Source organism: Electrophorus electricus, chromosome 13 (assembly GCF_041902795.1).
Source record: "Electrophorus electricus isolate QZ-2024a chromosome 13, ASM4190279v1, whole genome shotgun sequence".
NCBI lineage: Eukaryota > Metazoa > Chordata > Actinopteri > Gymnotiformes > Gymnotidae > Electrophorus > Electrophorus electricus.
This window is the reverse complement of record NC_137509.1, coordinates 845,001-864,360: the sequence shown is the minus strand read 5'-3', so window position 1 is coordinate 864,360 and position 19,360 is coordinate 845,001. Positions and strand designations below refer to the sequence as shown.

The window sequence follows — 19,360 nt, the reverse complement described above, 5'->3', positions numbered from 1 at the left end:
CTCTGGTGAAGAGGTCAAAAAGGCAACCCACCCTCCCCAGTCCACATCAGTGAGGTTAGGACAGACCTAACCCCAGGGCCCAACCTGGAGCTACTCTGCATAGTGGACAGAAGAAGCCGGTTTAACTCCTATTTAAAACAACAATCCCTCTGGGTTATAGATGCTGTGGACCTCAAAATGCTTCTTAAACTGCCAACACAATGAGCTTTTATTTTATTGTTTGTTAATGAATTCAAAATATAGAAAAGAGAAAAACCAACATTATTTCCAATATTAAAAAATGTCATTTTAAATGGCTTTTAATTTTAAATGAAAAAGCAAACTTTATGAAAGACTCTGAACTCCTCAAAGTCTTACAATCTTTATCACAATGGTTATTTTGCCCCATGTGTCCTAAGGTCTGTCTGACTACTAAACAAAGGAGTCTGACCAGGACATCTGGATCTGGAAGTGAGTGCTTCACATTATCTTCCCTTGCAGTTCTCCACACACAAGTTCAAGTTACTACCAGAACGGTCACAAACGAAGTACATCTTTATACTGACCAGACAAAAAGACTTCAGGGACACTGCACAACGGAGATGCAGCGAGTATACATGACCCATAGGTCTCATGTGAGAGACAGTCTAGTTAACACAACACGTGTTAGGACAGCAGAACTCTGATCCCTGGGCCATGCGTGGTCTACCAGAACCAGCTGTAGTCTCACTGCAGCAGAACCTCATTCAGGGTCCTGATCGCACTCTCATAGAGGACTCTAGAATAAAGGAAGAGAGAAAGAAAGAGAGAGAAAAGAGACAGACAGACCACTTTACATTCCACTCATGAGTTTAATACCCCAGTGCAGGGTGGGGGATGGTGACCTGATGATATTTAGTAATTACATATTTTCTCCATGTTCCTTCTACATGTGTACATGCCCGTTTTTCCCGCGTTACCTCTGCATGTCTGTGAGCTCCCCCAGTGTTGTGGAGTGCCTGAGGATCTGTGTGTGCACGGACATGGCGATTCCCTTCAGGTTTTGCTGGATGCTGTCTGCTGTGTAACACAAGAGTCATCAGAAGCCCCTCAGACAAGCCGCACAAACATGTCCTGATGATATTAGCAATACAGCATGCTAAGAATGACTCCAGTCAGTAACAGGGGGCGTTCACACGCTTTTTCAGACTGTGAAGTGTGTTTTACACACACAGCACTGAACACACTCCTCTACTCAGCACACGGTGCTTTGATTTTAAACCTCAGTTAAATTGAAAACCCATCAACTTTTGCATTGCGCATCTCGCAAGAGCATCGTACATCACACACCGCTAACCAATCAAGATCGAGGATACCTTCTCTGCTTTTTTTGGACACCTTGCACTGTATTAAAATTAAAGATTATGATCCAAACAGGATAGACAGCCCAAGTCTGTTTGACCACCCTGTTCTGTTGATTTTCAAGTGTAACCCCCCACTACTCTCACACAGTCTGGTGTAACCCCCCAGTACTCTCACACAGTCTGGTGTAATCTGCCCTTCACTCATTCTAGTGTAATCCCCCAATACCCTCACATTCTAGTGTTTACATTCTTGGCACAATTCTGCTTTTTCAAGCGTGAGATGTAGCATGCCTAACATTAATGAGGCCTGTGTGAACGCTGCCTAATTACACATTTAATTAGTAATGGCAGACTAACTATACATTAAATTAGTAAGAGCAGACAAAGTACACTTTTAATTAGTAATAACAGACTAAGAACACATTTAATTAGTAGTATGGTTATAGCTGGGCAGTTCTCATCTTGTGGAGGTGGTATATTCAGAAGTAAAGGCAGAGCAGGAGAAAACTCACCTTTTCTTCCAATGGCCAGGATGTGAGCAACGGCAGTCAGACCTGTGAGGCTCTCGATGGCCTCAGAGTTCACAGACAAACTCAGCTCAGACCAGAAGCACCTACAGCACATTACAGATGCAGAGCACAGTTATTAAGTGTTAAAGTGCAATTAGTAAGTGTCACAGACTAGAGACTACAGTTCAGTGAAGGGTATGTGGCAACACCCAGATTTTAGTGGGGTGTGTGTGTGCATTTGTGTGTGTGTGCAGGTACCTGGTTACTGCAGGAGACTTGAGGATGGCTCCAATTATAGTGGCTGAGAGGGGCGGCAGGTCAGTGACTGACTCTGGGGTCATCACCTCTTCAGGATGAGACAGCTGTTGGGGGGGTGGGTCATGAGTCAGGGGTCAGGAACAGGTTTTCAAAATCCATACAAACATCATGCAGACTGACCTCTGCTGGTCTTTGTCACAAAAACACAAAAAGCCCAATTTGTCACTTCAGTGACCCACAAAAAAAGGAATATTGAACAAAGAAGAAAGAAAAGAAAAGAGAGACAACAACCTGATCTCATTCTCAACAGTGTCCTGCCTTACAATCCCAAACCACCTTTATAAGCAGCCTACTGCTGGGATGTAAGGGGACTGCAGCATAACAGGCTCCTTCAGGAGTGATCAGAGCGCCTGCCTACACCCGGACAAACACACCAGTGCCGCCTCTTGCCTCTTTTAGATTTGGACTTTATATTTATCAGCATATGATTTCATATTTGACTCACAGCAGTCAGGATGTCCGTTTAAGAGGTGACGTGAAGGTGAAAAGCAAAGAGATCGTCACGGCACCTGGAAACACCACGAACAGTCCGGAGGCACGGTGAACAGTCCAGTCTAGAGGGTGTGCGCGCTAAGGTCAGAGGGCACCAACCTTCTGCAGTACCCGGCTAACGTCGATGAGGACAGCGGCACACAGAGAGGAGAAGATCCCGGTCATAACCTCAGCCTCCTCAGATGCTAACTGAGTTACAAGCAGGAAGTCATGCAGGGCGTCTTCAGATGAGCCGCACAGCTACACACACACACACACACACTTCATAATGTCCACTGCATCTATGTAGGTTTTGTGTGCACATATGCGTGCGTATGCATGTGTGTCTGTGTTTGCATATGTATTTGTATGCTTATGTGTGTGCGCGCGTGTGTGTAGGCATATGTATGTCTGTATGCATGTGTGTCCCTGTGTGTCTGTTAAGGCTCACCTCCTCACCCTCTTCTTTGTCCTTCCGTAGGCGATGAGCCATGACCTCCAGAACTTTCTGGAACATATTGGTTATAATTCGGAGGGTGACAGAGAGCTGCTCCTCCTGTACCTCAGCATTATGGGAAATGGAGTCCTGCGCCACCTCAGCTAGCAGAGACAACAGCAGTGGGATACATGCATACCCTTTCTCTAAAAGAGAGAAGACACACACGCGCACACATTATTTCTGTTAGATGGTTTCGTATGATGTGGAAATACAGTCCCAGTAACAGCAGACGAAGTGGTCCGGCCTCGCTGGGCAGGACTCCCAAAGTGTGCGTGTGTGTCACTCACCTGACAGTAACACATAGGAGCCCAGCTGCAGCACATGGTCATTGAAATCAGCATCTCCCACCGCCACTCGCACAGCGTCCCTACACACAGTCATGCAACTCTGAAACAGGAGGGGGGGGGGGTCGCCTCATCACAAAACATCATCTAAATGATTACAGTTACAAACTAGCACACAAAACACACCACCCAGTTACAACCAGCATACAACACCACAAACCAACCAGTCACAACCCAGCACACTCACCACCCAGTTACACCACTACTCAGCAGAGATCAACACCTACTAAACCAGTACAAACTACCTACAACACAGCTTAAAGCAACTAGTGAGCTACAACATGGCCGAGATCAATGCTCACCACCCAGCTACAACAGCTGAGAGCTACCCATCACAGAGCTCAGACAGACAGACCACATATGTAGGACACACTCCAGACATGTAGGCTACATTCAAACACAGCTTTTGAGCTGCCTGACAGTGCTGTGTATTCAAATACAAGTTCAGATAACCCTGACTGCCCTCACATCCTCCTGTCCAACATTAAAACTGCTGCTGTAACTATAGCCATGGTAACGGTTTTCCACGCTGGAGGGTTTCCCGTGTGCCTGAAAGTTCTGCAGTTGTGCTAATCTTCAAAGAAATCGTCAGTCACACTTTATATTAACACAGTTAAAGATTTCACATGGTCAGAATGAGACTCACGTTACTTAGCCAAGTGCACTACACACACGAGGAGAGATTAGTGTTGGTCACTGTTGAACACACTACTCAGATCAAACACACCAACTACATACGTTCCAGAGACATGAGGAGCCAATGTAGAGTGAGACCACGCACTGCTACGAGGAGCCAATGTAGAGAGAGAGAGACCGCGCACTGATAGGAGGAGCCAATGTAGAGTGAGACCACGCACTGCTACGAGGAGGCAATGTAGAGAGAGAGACCGCGCACTGATAGGAGGAGCCAATGTAGAGTGAGACCACGCACTGCTACGAGGAGGCAATGTAGAGAGAGAGACCGTGCACTGATAGAGGAGCCAATGTAGGAAGAGACCGCGCACTGGCTCCGTGGATAAGAACATACAAGCAGAGTCTGAGACAGCAGAAATGATGTACAGTATCAAAAAGGATGCTATAAGATTCCTACAGCTGTGCAAATACTCAGATAGATATGCATCAGAACAGAGGAGCAAACCCATACAGTGTAGCGCTGAAACCCTTTACCAAATGTGTGTAAATATTTATGACAAAGTTATAAAATAGTTTAATAATACAAATATTTCATTTAAGACTTACTAAACTTTTTTCTAAGCATTTTCTAGTCCATATGCATAGTCTGCCAGTAGGCCAATAAATTAAAAAAAAAAAAATTCTATTTAATTATCGATGACGAATAATCAATTTTATGAAAGTTGAGGTTGAACTGTATTTCATCTACTTATAATTAGTATGATTTTCCCATCATTGTAAGGTGTAAATAATTCAAGCATTAATCTGCTTTGTTCTGTCTGTCTGACGAGTCTTTTGGCTGGGTCACGTTTTAGCAGGTCTGTTCTCTGAGTGTCCACCCGTCTAACACATGCACAGGGGGCTGTGGGTGGCACTGAAGGAAGCCTCACCACTGAGACTTCACGTGGGAAGAGATCCAACACCCTAAAAAAAGGACTGGACACTTGCAGCTCTCAATAACGTGTGTGCGCACGCTCATGTTCGATTGCTTGTATGACTCAACTGTTCTACAAAACAAAAGCAGAAAATCCTGTGTTCTGTTTGAAAGGATCCATGTTTACTTGTTAAGTGGGTGCCACGGTGCTCAGTCACTGATGGCCCTGGCTACCGCACTCACCTCCACGATGTGCCTGGCCAGAGTCGTCTGTTGCTCAGAGACGTATTCTCCAGGGGCGACCAGGAAGGGCAGGACCCTCTTCTCCACCCAGTCCATGGAGTGCTCCAGTGAGCCCAGGAAGTCCCGCCCCTCCGGGTACTGATAGACAGGAGCTCGTGGTCAGTGTGTTGGTGTAATTGTGACTTTACAAAAAGACAGAGACTGCCAGTAGAGGGCAGACTCCCAATGTGATGAGGGCTGTGGATCGGCATTGAAATTTAAGACAGAAGAATATATGTGGTAACAGAAGACCCAGTTAACATGTCTGCATGTACATGTCACATGCATGTAAATGTGTGTGTGAGTGTGTGAACTCACTTTGAGTGAATGAGTGCGTGTGTATGTGTATTTGTGAATATAGAGAAAACTGTATGCAAGTGTGCGTGTGTGTGAACTCACCCGATGTTGGAGATGGATGCTGAGGCGAGTGTGCAAGATGAACGCTGTGAGAGCCGTCGTCTCAGTCAGCGCTGCACTGACACCTCCCTCACTGAGAGAGGAATACAGCACCTCCTGTACAACACACACACACGTCACACACCATAGAGAAATCCATTCTCCAATTCTCAGCTCTCCAAAGCTCTCCAAACACATTTTCTATCCCACTCATCACTGATCACCCTCCTCTACCCCACTCATCGGGCACTGCCCCGTAGGAATGTGCACGGGTACTGCCCCGTAGGAGCAGGTACCTTCCATGTACTGAGAGCCTGCAGTAGTGGCGTGAGCTGGTCCAGGGGCAGAGCCAGCAGACAGTCCCGAGTACGAGGCCTCTGCAGCAGCAAGGCCACATAATCCAGCCCCAGGCCTGGCCTGGCCTGTGCTGGGTCATCAAATTTGACCCGCCGACTCTCTGACTCCCTCCTCTCACTCTGAGAGAGAGAGAGAGAGAGAGAGAGAGAGAGAGAGAGAGAGAGAGAGAGAGAGAGAGGTGTGTTAAATGGTCCATAGTGGGAGTAACTTTACCAGCACAGAGGAGAGAACTGCACACAGAGGAATGCACTAAACCTGACCTAGAGTACAGTGGATCTGACTGTCACCCTCTATGATATGAAGGGATGTTCAGTAAAGTGTCTCCCCTGTGTAATCATAATGCTGAATGTGTCCAGCTGGCTGTGGGCAGTGTGCGTGTGTACCAGTGTAGGGTTCGCCTCAGTGAGCCACTCAACCACCAGCTCCAGCACGCCACCCAGCTGACCCCAAGCGCACACACACTCCAGCGGCTGGCTGTATAGCGGCACAGGACAGCCAGAGTCCAGCTTCCGCAACTGTGCCATCACTTTACTCCTATATATACACACATACAAATATAAACAAATGCGCTCACTCACACATGAGGAGGAAGACAGTCAGTCAGATTAGATGGATTATAGAAGATGCAGAAGCCACAGCTCCATCTTCACTTTAAATACCACACATTGTGTGACCCAGACGAGTGCGTGTGCAGTGCGTGCTGCGTAATGCGTAAATTCTGAAAGTGGAGTGTACTCCGGTATTGGAAACAGTCCATGTTCTGTATCCAGGCTTCTACATTTTATATTCTCTGTTCTGTACTGTATATCATATTCTGTGTTGTGTAGACTACATATTGCACCTGTAGTCTATATTCTGTAGTCTACATAGTGTACATTGTATATTCTGTGTTTTGTAACCTGTATAGACTACAGAATACAGACTTACAGAATATGTCCAGACTATACTCTGTAACCTGTATTATATTTTAAAATCTGTCTGATATAATGCGTCCTGAATCTTATATTCTATATTCTATATTATATTCAGCTCTATATTTTGTTGTGTAGCTGTGTATATATCGTGTAGTGGTGTGTGAATTGTGTAGTTTTGGGTGTAAATGTGTGTGTATTGTGCAAGTCTGTTTTGTGCATTGTGTGTGTATTGTGTGTAGCTATGTAACTGTATATTGTGTTGTGTGTAGTGTAGTTGCGTATTTCTGTGTGTATTGTAGTTTTGTGTTGTGTAGTTCTTTGTGTGCTATGTGTGTATATTGTGAGTTTTGTGTGTAGTGTAGTTGAGTAGTGTGGTGTTGTGTGTATTGTGTAGTTGTGTATTTTTAGACCCACCTTAGTGCTGGTACAGCAGCAGCAGGCAGTAAAGACGCCAAGCGGATGAGTGGAGCTGTACAACGCTCTTCCTGTCAGACACACACACACCCACGCACGCACCCACCCACCCACGCACCCAGACCCATACACACAGACACGAAACATTGCACCAATGTTACATCACCTCAGTGAAAATATGAGAATGTGAGAACTTCAGAGCAGTGTGTCCTTCCTCCTCTGTGTGTGTTTGTATGTGTGTGCATCAGCGAGTGAGTGCATGTATGATTATGTGATAGTGTGTGCATGCATGCATATGGGCGTGTATGAGAGCATGTGTGCATTAGTGTGCATGTATGTGTGTAGGAGAGTGTGTGCATGAGTATGCATGCGTATGGGCATGTCTGTGTGTGTACAAACACATGTGTATGTGTGCATGTATGCATGCGTGTGTGTGTTTTGCTCCTGAGACAGGTGCCTCCCTCACCTGGAATACTCGTAGGTACTCTGGCAGGACACTGGCGAACTTGGCCGTGATGTAGCTTAGAGCGTCCTGGTGGAGCTCCAGAGATTTCTGCACACTGTTCCAGAGAATCACCACGATCTCCAGCAGACTGGCCATGACAGCAGTGTCCTTCACAGAGAGCACCTCCTCCAAAACCTAGCAACGACAAACATATACACACACGCAAGCGAACACAGACATTTGATCGCACACACGTATGCAAGCTCACATTTAAAGGACTGTACCCAACTACATATATTTTAATAACCTTCTTTAAATAAACTTCCAAAATGTAGCCAATCATGTCATTATCCATAAAGCAGTTAAAACGGTGTCAGACTTTCATCTACTGCTCCTGTGTGTGCTTGACTTACTGAAGAGTTTTCTTTATTGCTGGACACAGAGTCATCTGTGATTTTTACACCCTTTTGAATACACGAGTTCAGACACTTTCGAATCATCAGCATCAGTTTCACTAAACACACACACACACACACACACACACACACAGATATATTTAAAATAAGTACAGCAGACAAAATACAGAGAGTGCAAGCAACATCTAACTATAGTTAAATAAATGTCCATTTAAATACAGCAATATTGTGTCTAATTAATTATTTTATCAGCTGTGATATTAGTCCGATGTATTGGCCATCAGTCACGTTCCTCTCTAAACATCAACCATTAAAAAAAAATTAAAAATAATTAAATTAAATTTAAAAAAATAATAATAATAATCAAACCCACGCCAGTCAACAACCTACCACCACCACTAAATAAATAAAGATTTCAAACCCACACACACACCCCACTACTAAAATTCAGAAGTGTAATACATGTAGGAACAAAATGTCTAAATCTTTTAAATCTACACCTTGGTTTTCTAAATCTGCCAGAAGAGAGAAGCTGGAAACGGAACACAATCCGGATCAGGAATAACTCTTCCCAATCTAATACCAGACTGCTCATAGACTACATTAAGAGAGGAGTACTGACCACCTCGGACTGTCCACGCCATTTTAACAACACTGGCTTATTTGTTCTTTAGCTGTGTTGAGATCGCCAAACCAAACTGATATGCCATGTTAGAATACTCTCTAGTACAGCCTTACAGAACAAAATCAGAAGCTTCTGCTGAGTCTTCTCAAACATTACCATCTTTACTGCAGTCTGGCACAAAAACTCCATACGCGTCGACCACCCAAGTGTGCTCTCAACGTATACACGCACACACACACACTCATAGGACAAGACCTCAGATTATTATTATTATTGTGAATGAATCTCTTGTGTCTTAACATTCAGCTTAAGGTGGTACTCATCACACAGTTCCACAAATGCCAAGTTAAGAACTGCAGCATCATCTGCAACAATCCTGCAATCTTTAGAGTAAGGTGTGAACGGTGATGGGGAACGAACCCAGCCCTGCATCAGGCCTGCATTATGTTTTCACATCTGAGAGATATTCTGTTGTGTGTTATTTGATAACAAATACCACCTTAGAATAAAAAATAATTCTCATATTTTGTTGATCAGCAGAGGAGGTAGCACTGTATTACAAGCAGAACTGAAAATCAACAAATAAAGGAGTGTAGGCTATGAGGTAATAAGGATGTTTCAGTCATCTGGGCCCTTTAGCCTGTACGCACACTGATCTAAAACACTCTTGACCTCTACATTCAGTTTAGACACCAAACACCTTTCTAAGCTCTTTGACACTACTGATGTCAGAGCAGCAGGTCCAAAATCATTATTTTCTTTGAAACAAGTTTGTTGTTGTTTCTTTAGAATAATTTTTTTTTTTTTCCCCGAGATATCAGAAACTAGGCCTGAATCTAAGGACATTTGAAACATGGCCCAGTGCCTCAGCTAAATCCTCCACACACGTTTTTACAGTAAACACGACAGGAACTGTACGTTGATCAATCACTGATCTTCAGCTATGCTCAAACTCCAGTGCAGTGGGAGCATGCCCTGAATCAAAACTACAAAAACTTAATTTGATTCATTAGCTTTGCCACCTCCTTCCCTGTACTAATGTGGCTCCTCCCTGATCCACAGTAGTCATGGCCTTTATTGCCACACTTCCCTGGAAGTCTTACGGTAACTCTGCTCTTCAGTTTTACTGATGTGTACTTTCAGTTTAAAGTTAAGCTCTTTCTGAACGATCTGAACATGGTTTCCGCTCATAAAAGCAAACAATTTCTTTTGTAACATAACATGTATTGTCAGAGTAAACTGAAATAACCTTCATGGGAACCACACTGTCAATGCAGTGACACACATCTCGGCAGGATGTGCATCCTGCTTGTGAAACAATGTCAGTCTCAATGTCATCATTATTCCAGACATATACAGTTTTCAGCTGAAGTTTACACCTTTAAAAACAGGCTTGTGAAATGGATGAAGACGTATCATACCATAGTCTGACAAGGGAGACATAACTTAATTAATAATCCCATAACAGTCTAAAACTTTACTGCCACAAGTACAACAGTCGAAATATTGAACAAACCCAGGAGGAGCCATTTACAGTGATTAAAATCCCACACAATAAAACATGAAGCCTCAGGGCAGCGTTGTGACTGGTTAGATACACCGTCAGGGCAGCGTTGTGACTGGTTAGATACACCGTCAGGGCAGCGTTGTGACTGGTAAGATACACCGTCAGGGCAGCGTTGTGACTGGTAAGATACACCGTCAGGGCAGCGTTGTGACTGGTAAGATACACTGTCAGGGCAGCGTTGTGACTGGTAAGATACACTGTCAGGGCAGCGTTGTGACTGGTTAGATACACCGTCAGGGCAGCGTTGTGACTGGTTAGATACACCGTCAGGGCAGCATTTTGAATGGTTAGCTACACAGTCAGGGCAGCATTTTGAATGGTTAGCTACACAGTCAGGGCAGTTTTGAATGGTTAGATACATAGTCAGGGCAGCGTTGTGATTGGAGGCTGTGGACTTGGCATTACCATCTATTGGAATGTAAACTATATCCAGTGACATCGTGGAGGAAGATAAAAGGGTGTAAAACTCAGTCATGTGGTCTATGCACTGGATGCAGCACTTTAACAAACTTCACCAAAACGTTCATTTCTACCCATTTAAATCAGAGAAAAGTATCCAAGGAAAACAAAGCAGCCAGTGGAACAGGTTGGAACCAAGTCTCGGTAAAAACAACATGGTTTCCTACATTCATGCAGCAGCAGAAGTGCGTTCATCGCGTTGCACACAGACACCTGTAGAGTACAAACGGTCCCCTACCACTCTGAAAACGATCCCTCCTACAAGAAGCAGTCTAATGGGCGAGTCGTTGTCTAGCACATCCTATCAGACATTGATGCATCCAAACGAAAACACACCTCAGGGTGGAAGCCTGAGTTAAAGCCTGCAGAACCCGGCTGTAACAGAGAACGATCAAGGTGTTACAATGGACCAGTCCAAGCCCAGATCTCAACCCTGCTGAAAGGCTGTGGAGGAACCTTAAGAGAGCTGTGTGTAAACTCATCACAAATCTCGATCACAAACCTCGGGGAACTGTGGCAGTGTACAGAGGAGTGGGCCAAAACTCCTCCTGAATGATGGTTTGGTGTACAACTGTCAGTCTAACATCACTTCAAGTTACTGCTGCCAACGTTGCTTCTACAAGCTGTTGATTCATGGGGTGTACTTAGTTATTCACACAGCTTCAGTTGTGTCATATGCCAACAGAGTAGAGTCTTTTGTGATGTTCATCTGAGGTTGGATTTACCTACACTTAATACCTGATAAAGACTAAATAATATTTATTATGTCCAGATATGTAAAACCACAGAATTCAAAGTGGGTGAACTTTGTTTTTCACATCACTGTATATAACAGTGTGTGTGTGTGTGCGCACACGCATGCACATATACCTATGTTGGTGGGGGCGGTGTACAGGCAGGCATAGCGGTAGAACTTGCGTGCGGCTCCTGGGTTCATCTGCACCATGGTGACACAGCGCTCACACCAGATCTCCTCCGACTGACTCACCGGCAGGAAAGAGTTGAAGAGCAAGTTAACGATGCGTTTGGACACGGCTGGGGAGTCACGCTCCAACCGCTCCAACAGGTGCTCCATGGAGCACACCTTCCAAAACTAGAGAGAGAGAGAGAGAGAGAGAGAGAGAGTCAGCACAATCCGAGTCACGCCAGATCCAAAACAATCAGCAGAGACAGACAAACAAGACACAAACGCCCACACACATACACACGTCTGCTTCCAAAAACAGACCTTTCTGAGAAAAACACAAACACCCATGAAAACATTACAAAAGCTAACACACACAGAAAAACACAAACCCAAATGACAACCAGGTGTCTACTATACAACAAACATCAGTACATGGAGAATACATTAAAATACACTGCCTGGCAAAAAAAAAAAAAAGTCACACACCAATATTTCGTTGGACCGCCTTTAGCTTTGATTACGGCACACATTCGCTGTGGCATGGTTTTACCCTGAGTCCAGATTTACCCTGTTCCACAGTGATGGACGCTTCAGACCACATGACCTCATTCCATTGCTCCAGAGCTGGATCTTTATGCTCCCTAGCAAACTGAAGCCGTTTTTGCCAGTTAGCCTCAATAACGTGGTTTTCTTAAGACTACACAGCTATTTAGCCCCAATCCCTTGAGTTCCCTTCACATTGTGTGTGCGGAAATGCTCTTACTTTCACTATTAAACATATCCCTGAGTTCTACTGTTGTTTTTCTACTATTTGATTTCACCACACGTTTAAGTTATCGCCGATCACGATCATTCAAGATTTTTTCCTGACCACATTCCTTCCTCAAAGATGATGTTTCTCCACTGTCCTTCCACTTTTTAATAATGCGTTGGACAGTTCTTAACCTGATTTTAGTAGTTTCAGCAATCTCCTTAGATGTTTTCTCTACTTGATGCATGTCAATCATTTGACCCTTCTGAAACAGATTAACATCTTTTCCACGACCACAAGATGCGTCTTTCGACATGATTATTTAACAAATGAGAAGCTACTCACTGCATCAGTTAGGGTCAAATAACTTGATGCCAGCTGAAACATAATCACCCATGCAGTAATTATCCAGTGGGAGGCTCTTAACTATTTGCTTACTTAAATCCAGGTGGTGACCTTTTTTTGGCCAACTACTCAAAAGTCTTCACGGGTTTTATGGAAAAACTCCCACTACAAGAACTTATTTCAATACTGATATTAAAAATGTCAAAACCTGAAAAACTTTTTGAAGCTCTTTATACAAACACAGAAATGTTAAATTAAGATCGCAATCATAAAAAAAACTTTACAAAGCAGAATCAGCAATAAAAGTGTGCTCTACACTACGAGAGAGAAAAAGAGAGAGAATGAATGAGTGTGTATATTGGAGTGAGGGTAAAAGATACAGAAAAGGGTCACACGCGCACGCGTGCACACACACACTCTCTCTCTCTCTCTCTTTGTGGGTCACCTTGGCTGCACGGACTGCTTTGATCTTGAGCAGCATGTCCACAAATGCGACGCGAACCTTCTCTGAGGTGTCGTGGAGGCTGGACTTCAGAGCAGGGAGGAGCTTCTCCAGCAGAGGATGGCTGAGACGATTATCCAGAATCACACATATGCACTACACACACACACACACACACACACACACACACACACACACACACACACACACACACACACACACACACACACACACACACACACACACACACACACATCAGAGGATATGTTTCATATCATACATTCATACACTGCCTGGCCAAAAAAAGGTCACACACTAATATTTTGTTGGACCGCCTTTCAGTTTGAGCCTGATGAATCCTGGCATTATCACCTTTGAATATGCCCGTACCATCATGGAAGAAAAAAATCCATGGATAGAATAACCTGGTCGTTCAGTATATTCAGGAAGTCAACTGACCTCATTCTTTGGGCACATAACGTTGCTGAACCTAGACCTGACCAACTGCAGCAACCCCAGATCATAGCACTGTGGCCACAGGCTTGTACGGTAGGCACTAGGCATGATGGGTGCATCACTTCAGCCATCTCTCTTCTTACCCTGATGTGCCCATCACTCTGGAACAGGGTCAATCTGGACTCATCAGAAGATGATGTTTCCCCACTATCCTTCCACTTTTTAATAATGCATTGGACAGTTCTTAACCAGATTTTAGTAGTTTCAGCAATCTCCTTAGATATTTTCTCTGCTTGATGCATGCCAATATTTTTACCCTACTAAAACAGATTAACATATTTTCCACGACCACAAGATGTGTCTTTCGAGATGGTTATTTAACAAAAGAGAAGCTACTCACTGCATCAGTTAGGGTCAAATAACTTGATGCCAGCTGAAACAATCACCCATGCAGTAATTATCCAGTGGGAGGCTCTTAACTATTTGCTTACTTAAATCCAGGTGGTGACCTTTTTTTGGCCAGGCAGTGTATGTTACAACCTGTTTCATGTGCAGTTCTGGGTATTTTTGGTAGTAGAATTTTGCAAGCAACTAATAAAACACCCAACCAATCTGTAGCAAGTGTGAAGTTACTGAATTCTTTTGTTAAGAGTGTCTAAAGCAGTATAACCTACGTTATCTAGATCTGACTAGTTTTTAGACGAAAGTCTAACGGCTTTAAACGCTACTCTGACCTGTGACCTGACGCTTTAAGCTCTACTCTGACCTGTGACCTGACGCTTTAAGCTCTACTCTGACCTGTGACCTGACTCTTTAAGCTCTACTCTGACCTGTGACCTGACTCTTTAAGCTCTACTCTGACCTGTGACCTGACGCTTTAAGCTCTACAATGACCCTTACCATGAAGACAGAGCAGCGACAGTCAGGGGAGCTGGTGTCATTGGCGAGCTGGAGGAGGAGCTTCTTTAGCAGGTCGGTGATGATGGTGGAGGGTAGAAGCTCCCAGCAGCGGCCCAACACTGAACACGCTCCCAGCACTGCCGTGGAACGCACCATCGGTCGTGCATCCTCCAGCAGGGCCTGCAGGGGGCGCCGACAGCAACACAGCCGCAAGAGGAGCAGGAGAAGAAGAGAGAAGGGTTACTCCACATACTGAAACAGTGGTGTCTTCTCCATTATCTTTATGTAGGAAAATTCTAATGATAAACATTTGTTGGCTGCCATAAACAGCAATTATTTCAAAACATCTGTTAACATAGACATAAAGGGTGCATAACAAGTTTCTGTGATAAGGGGAGAGAGATAAAAGCCTGTTTTAAGAGAGTTATAACACTAACTGCAGCTTTAAATTAGGCAACATAGGACAGCTTTCACACAATGCATGTTTAACACCTGTGTAGGGGAGTGAGTGTGTAACACAGTGAAGTGCATTCTAACACTACTATACTTTATAAAAGCATCAGCTACATGCTGTAAATGTAATGTTATAACAGGTCTGTGACAGACTCACAAACAACATGTCGAGCTGTTTCTGGACGAGTTCGTCCACCCTCTCGCTGCCCAGGGCCGGGTCGTGAACGGGAAACGCCTCTGTAAAGAGGAGAGTGGCGTTCGCTCGCACCTCCGGATTCACCGCCTGTCACACACACACACACACACGCACATCTCGTTCTCTTTCTGCTCTCCAAAACTAACCAAAAATCTCTATATTGTATAGTCTCTGAGAAGTCATCCGCTCCTTCTCTACTCCAGAGGTGGTGTGGCAGGGTGTGGGGGTCAGGGGTCAGGGGATCACCTTCAGGGCCTTCCACAGGATGGGCTTATAGAGGCGGTGCAGCATCTCGTCCATGCCCTGACGGTACTTCTGCTGGTGGAAGTACGTCAGGACCTGCACACCAGGAAGCGAGGTCAGCATTATATCAACACCATCCAGCAGTCTGCTTTAGTCTGAGTTCATCTCATGTTAAGCTCCAAGTAAAAACACATTCTGGTCTTAGTTCTTTGTCAACAACCAGTTAGACACCCACTTATTTTGCTTTTTGCAAAACATAACATGGAATGCACTGCCAACTCAGTCAGAAAACTGAGGGGTTTTCTGACCTGCCGGACTTTGGGGTGGACGGGTGAGGTGCGGGGTAGCAACAGAGCGTGCTGCATTAAGTCCTGAATGCAGGACATCTCCAACTCCTCCAGGAAGGGGCTGCTGGCCTTCCTCCACGCACGGAAGTAAACCTCTGCTATGTCTGCGGCCACGGCCCTGCAGGACAGCATGGCACAGTCACAATACAGCATACAGCACAAGGCACACGGTCACACCACAGCACACGGTCACGCCATACACAGCACACAGTCACAACACAGCATACAGTCACGCCATACACAGCAGTCACAACACAGCATACAGTCACGCCACACACGGCACACGGTCACTGAGCACAGTCATACCACAGCATACAGTCACGCCACACACGGCACACGGTCACTGAGCACAGTCATACCACAGCATACAGCGCACAGTCACACAGCCACAGCCCTGCAGGATGACACACGGTCACGACACACAGCAGTTACTGAACACACGACACAGCATAAAGCACACGGTCACACCACACACAGCACAAGGCCACGGCCCTGCAGGACAACACACCACACATCACTGCACACGGTCACAACACATGATCAAGATACACAGCACACAGGTACTCTAACACTGATCAGTACAGAGAGTGGGTAAACGCCAGCATGGAGAGCCCACGTGTGGTGTGGTCCGGGGGCCGGAGACAGACTCACCTGGAGAAAAACTGTAGCTGGTTTTTAATGGTCTCATGGATCATCCTAATAAACATCACGTCCCAGCCAAAGAGGAACGCAAGAAAACGCTTTCCCTGGAACACGCCCGCCCGCACACACACACACACACACACACACACACACACAAAAGCTTTCCCAGGATCACACAGGCTACTCAGACACGCACCTAAAATCCACACCCCCAATCCCTGCTACAGGAACACACTCACTTACTACAGCCACCTATACAGTCTTCACTGTCTTAACAGACAGCCTATTCTTCATTAGAGTCTTAATTATTTGTTTATTTTAATTACTGGTACTCTTAATATTCCAGATGTCTCCAATTAGGACAGAATTTCAAACTACTGACATTTAAGACATTTTTAGCAAAAAAAAAAAAAAAAAAAAAAAAAAAAAGAATACACCCCCACATTTACTCAGTCTGTTTACATACTAACAATTACTTTATGCTACTATTTGGTAAAGTCTGTAGAATATGGACTCAGAAACTCGGTCATGTTTGAATCACACACTCATTCATTCACTCACCTCCTCCCGTTTGATGAGACTGGCACTGAGGAAGCATTGCAGTAGAGGGTCGGTCACAGACTGACCCCTCTCAGATGTAAAGTCCACTGTGAGCAGCACCTCACGCAGGCCACAGAGCCTGGTCAGCTCACTGATCTGAGAACAGCACAGCAAAGTACAGCACACCCACACACGCGCACCACATTTAAACACTGTACACAAACAACACAAAGACAGCAGATAAAACCCCAGATAAACAACATCCAAAAACACAGTCCCTAAAGCATGAGTTCACCCATCTAAGTAGACCAGACCCAGCACAGGCTGACAGAAGTTGGAACTACACCCAATGTGAAACCTACTTCGACATTAGTTACTACAGCAACATATCAGACAGCTGCAACTTGTTTTGGTGAAGGACAATTCCAAACAAACCTGACCTGCACACCAAATAAGACCGTGCGCAAGGCAGAGTTCACAAAAATATTAAACACACCACAGCTGGAGTGTGTCCAACCACATCTATAGTGTAACAGTGTGAGAGTGCCTCAGATACATGGTTCTGACAGTATGAATGGCTATAACTCCACACAGTTTTTTTAAACAAAAGGATCTGAACACCAGTTAATCAAATGAACAACTTTGGAAACAGTGAATGAAAATCACACAAGCCGCCATTGTAACCATGGAGACAACCGCACAACTCTCCATTGTTAACCAGAGACACAACCAAACAGACCATTATGGCCATAAGGTTTCTTTTCATTACCGGTTTCTTGAGTATAACTGTATTCTCCAAACAAACAACAAAGGCAGTCCAGCCAAGCTCCGCCTTCCCAGGTAAACCCCGCCTCCACCAGCATTCAAACAGCCAATGAATAGCCCGCTGGAGGGGCATCTCAGACAGCGGCAAGGCACTCTCTATACCTGGAGAGAGAAGACGCACAGACTGAGCGTGTAGAGGAGGACGCTGCTGCCCCTGCAGCTGTGAGAGCCGTTCTAGTTAAAGCAAGCCGGTCCTTACTGTCCAGCATGTGCGCGCAGTCCAGCAGGTCAGAGCAGGTGTCTCCGTCCTCCACAACATCCACGCAGGCGGTGCACAGCAGCGTGACTCCGTCCAGCACAGACATGGTCCGTTTCTGTACACGGGGGACATAGGCGCGCTCATTCATGCACACGTGGTGGTCAGACAGAAACGCTTTCCATTATGTTTTGTCCAGACGCACCAGCTCGAGCGACTCCTCCCCCTCCACCTCGCCCCCGCTGGCATCTTCGAGCCTCGTGACCCAGCGCTCCGGCGGGGAGGCCTCCAGCGCGCGCCGCAGGACCGCCGCCGCCCTTCGCCAAAGTTCCACCCTCTGGGTCCTCGGTAGCTCGTGCACCAGCTCGGTCAGGTCGAACGGCTCCGCGCGGTCCTTCTGAGGACCCGGAAAGCACAAACCTCATTAACATCAGCGTTCATTCATCAACACCAACCGCCTACAGTCGTTATAGCGTTATCATGCGATGTTAGAGCAAGAAATCTAAAGTTCATTAAATTACATAACACTGCACGGGGAGTATTAAAGTACACAAGGGCCTCAAAACAAATAAAAATATTATAGAATAGCAGAAGTTGGTACATACATGTAACTTAATAAAGTTGAGAAAGGTTTGAATTTTATCCGGATGAACGGAATCCAGGAATTCCTTCCTTTTTGACATCTTCTCGGTGTCAAGTCGCAGGTATCTTAGACTGCAACACGAGCAGGTAAAGAGGAAATTAATGAGCGAGTCCTGGATTTACCTCAGAAACCCGCCGACGTTACGCTAACGTTAGCTTAGCTTATCCTAGCCAAACATAAAGTCGCACTACGAGATGTGAGATGGACTGACGTTAACAAACCTCACTCAGCGCGCAGAAATAGGTTAAAATACTTTTAAATCAGCGTCACACGCTGCTGTGAATAAGCGTGAGGCGTTTTTATGTTCATTACCTAGCGGACTGTTTAGAAACAGGAGGCACTCGGCGCGCGCATCCGTCTCTGCATTCCCCGCGCAAATTTGAAACAGCGTGATGACGTATGAACGTCTTCTTTGTTTTTACGCGAACGTACAGCGCCACCTGCTGGACGAGGAGGTTACGGACGCGACATAAGTTGGGTTTTCTCTCTTCTGAAATAACGGTCATCATATAATTCTGAAGTAAAGTACATATTGCTCGGTCACACCATATTGAGATCATTCTGTGGTTCACTTCTTAGTCCCGAATCCC

General features: G+C 45.2%; 1 protein-coding gene across 5 annotated transcripts; it reads right to left on the bottom strand.

Annotated features, from left to right (window-relative positions):
- Positions 1-19,144, bottom strand: ncapg2 (non-SMC condensin II complex, subunit G2). Of its 5 annotated transcripts, none has more exons than XM_081695290.1 (27): positions 18,992-19,142; positions 18,733-18,841; positions 18,333-18,524; positions 18,131-18,245; positions 17,876-18,033; positions 17,128-17,262; positions 16,576-16,670; positions 15,886-16,042; positions 15,581-15,673; positions 15,296-15,421; positions 14,686-14,865; positions 13,333-13,485; positions 11,755-11,977; positions 8,231-8,331; positions 7,839-8,012; positions 7,373-7,443; positions 6,428-6,578; positions 5,984-6,163; positions 5,691-5,804; positions 5,253-5,390; positions 3,407-3,506; positions 3,072-3,262; positions 2,741-2,881; positions 2,090-2,193; positions 1,835-1,935; positions 939-1,038; positions 1-757 (listed from the first exon to the last, which is right to left on the bottom strand). In XM_081695290.1, the coding sequence occupies exons 2-27, from the start codon at positions 18,808-18,810 to the stop codon at positions 706-708; spliced, it is 3,423 nt and encodes a 1,140-aa protein (XP_081551416.1). In that variant the 5' UTR covers positions 18,811-18,841; positions 18,992-19,142; the 3' UTR covers positions 1-705. The 5 variants fall into 5 exon arrangements, 4 of the variants coding, with proteins under 4 accessions (XP_081551416.1, XP_035375735.2, XP_035375736.2 ...); XM_035519842.2 differs by having other exon boundaries at positions 19,083-19,126; XM_035519843.2 differs by having other exon boundaries at positions 939-1,035; positions 18,733-19,143.
- Positions 19,145-19,360: the final 216 nt, after the last annotated feature.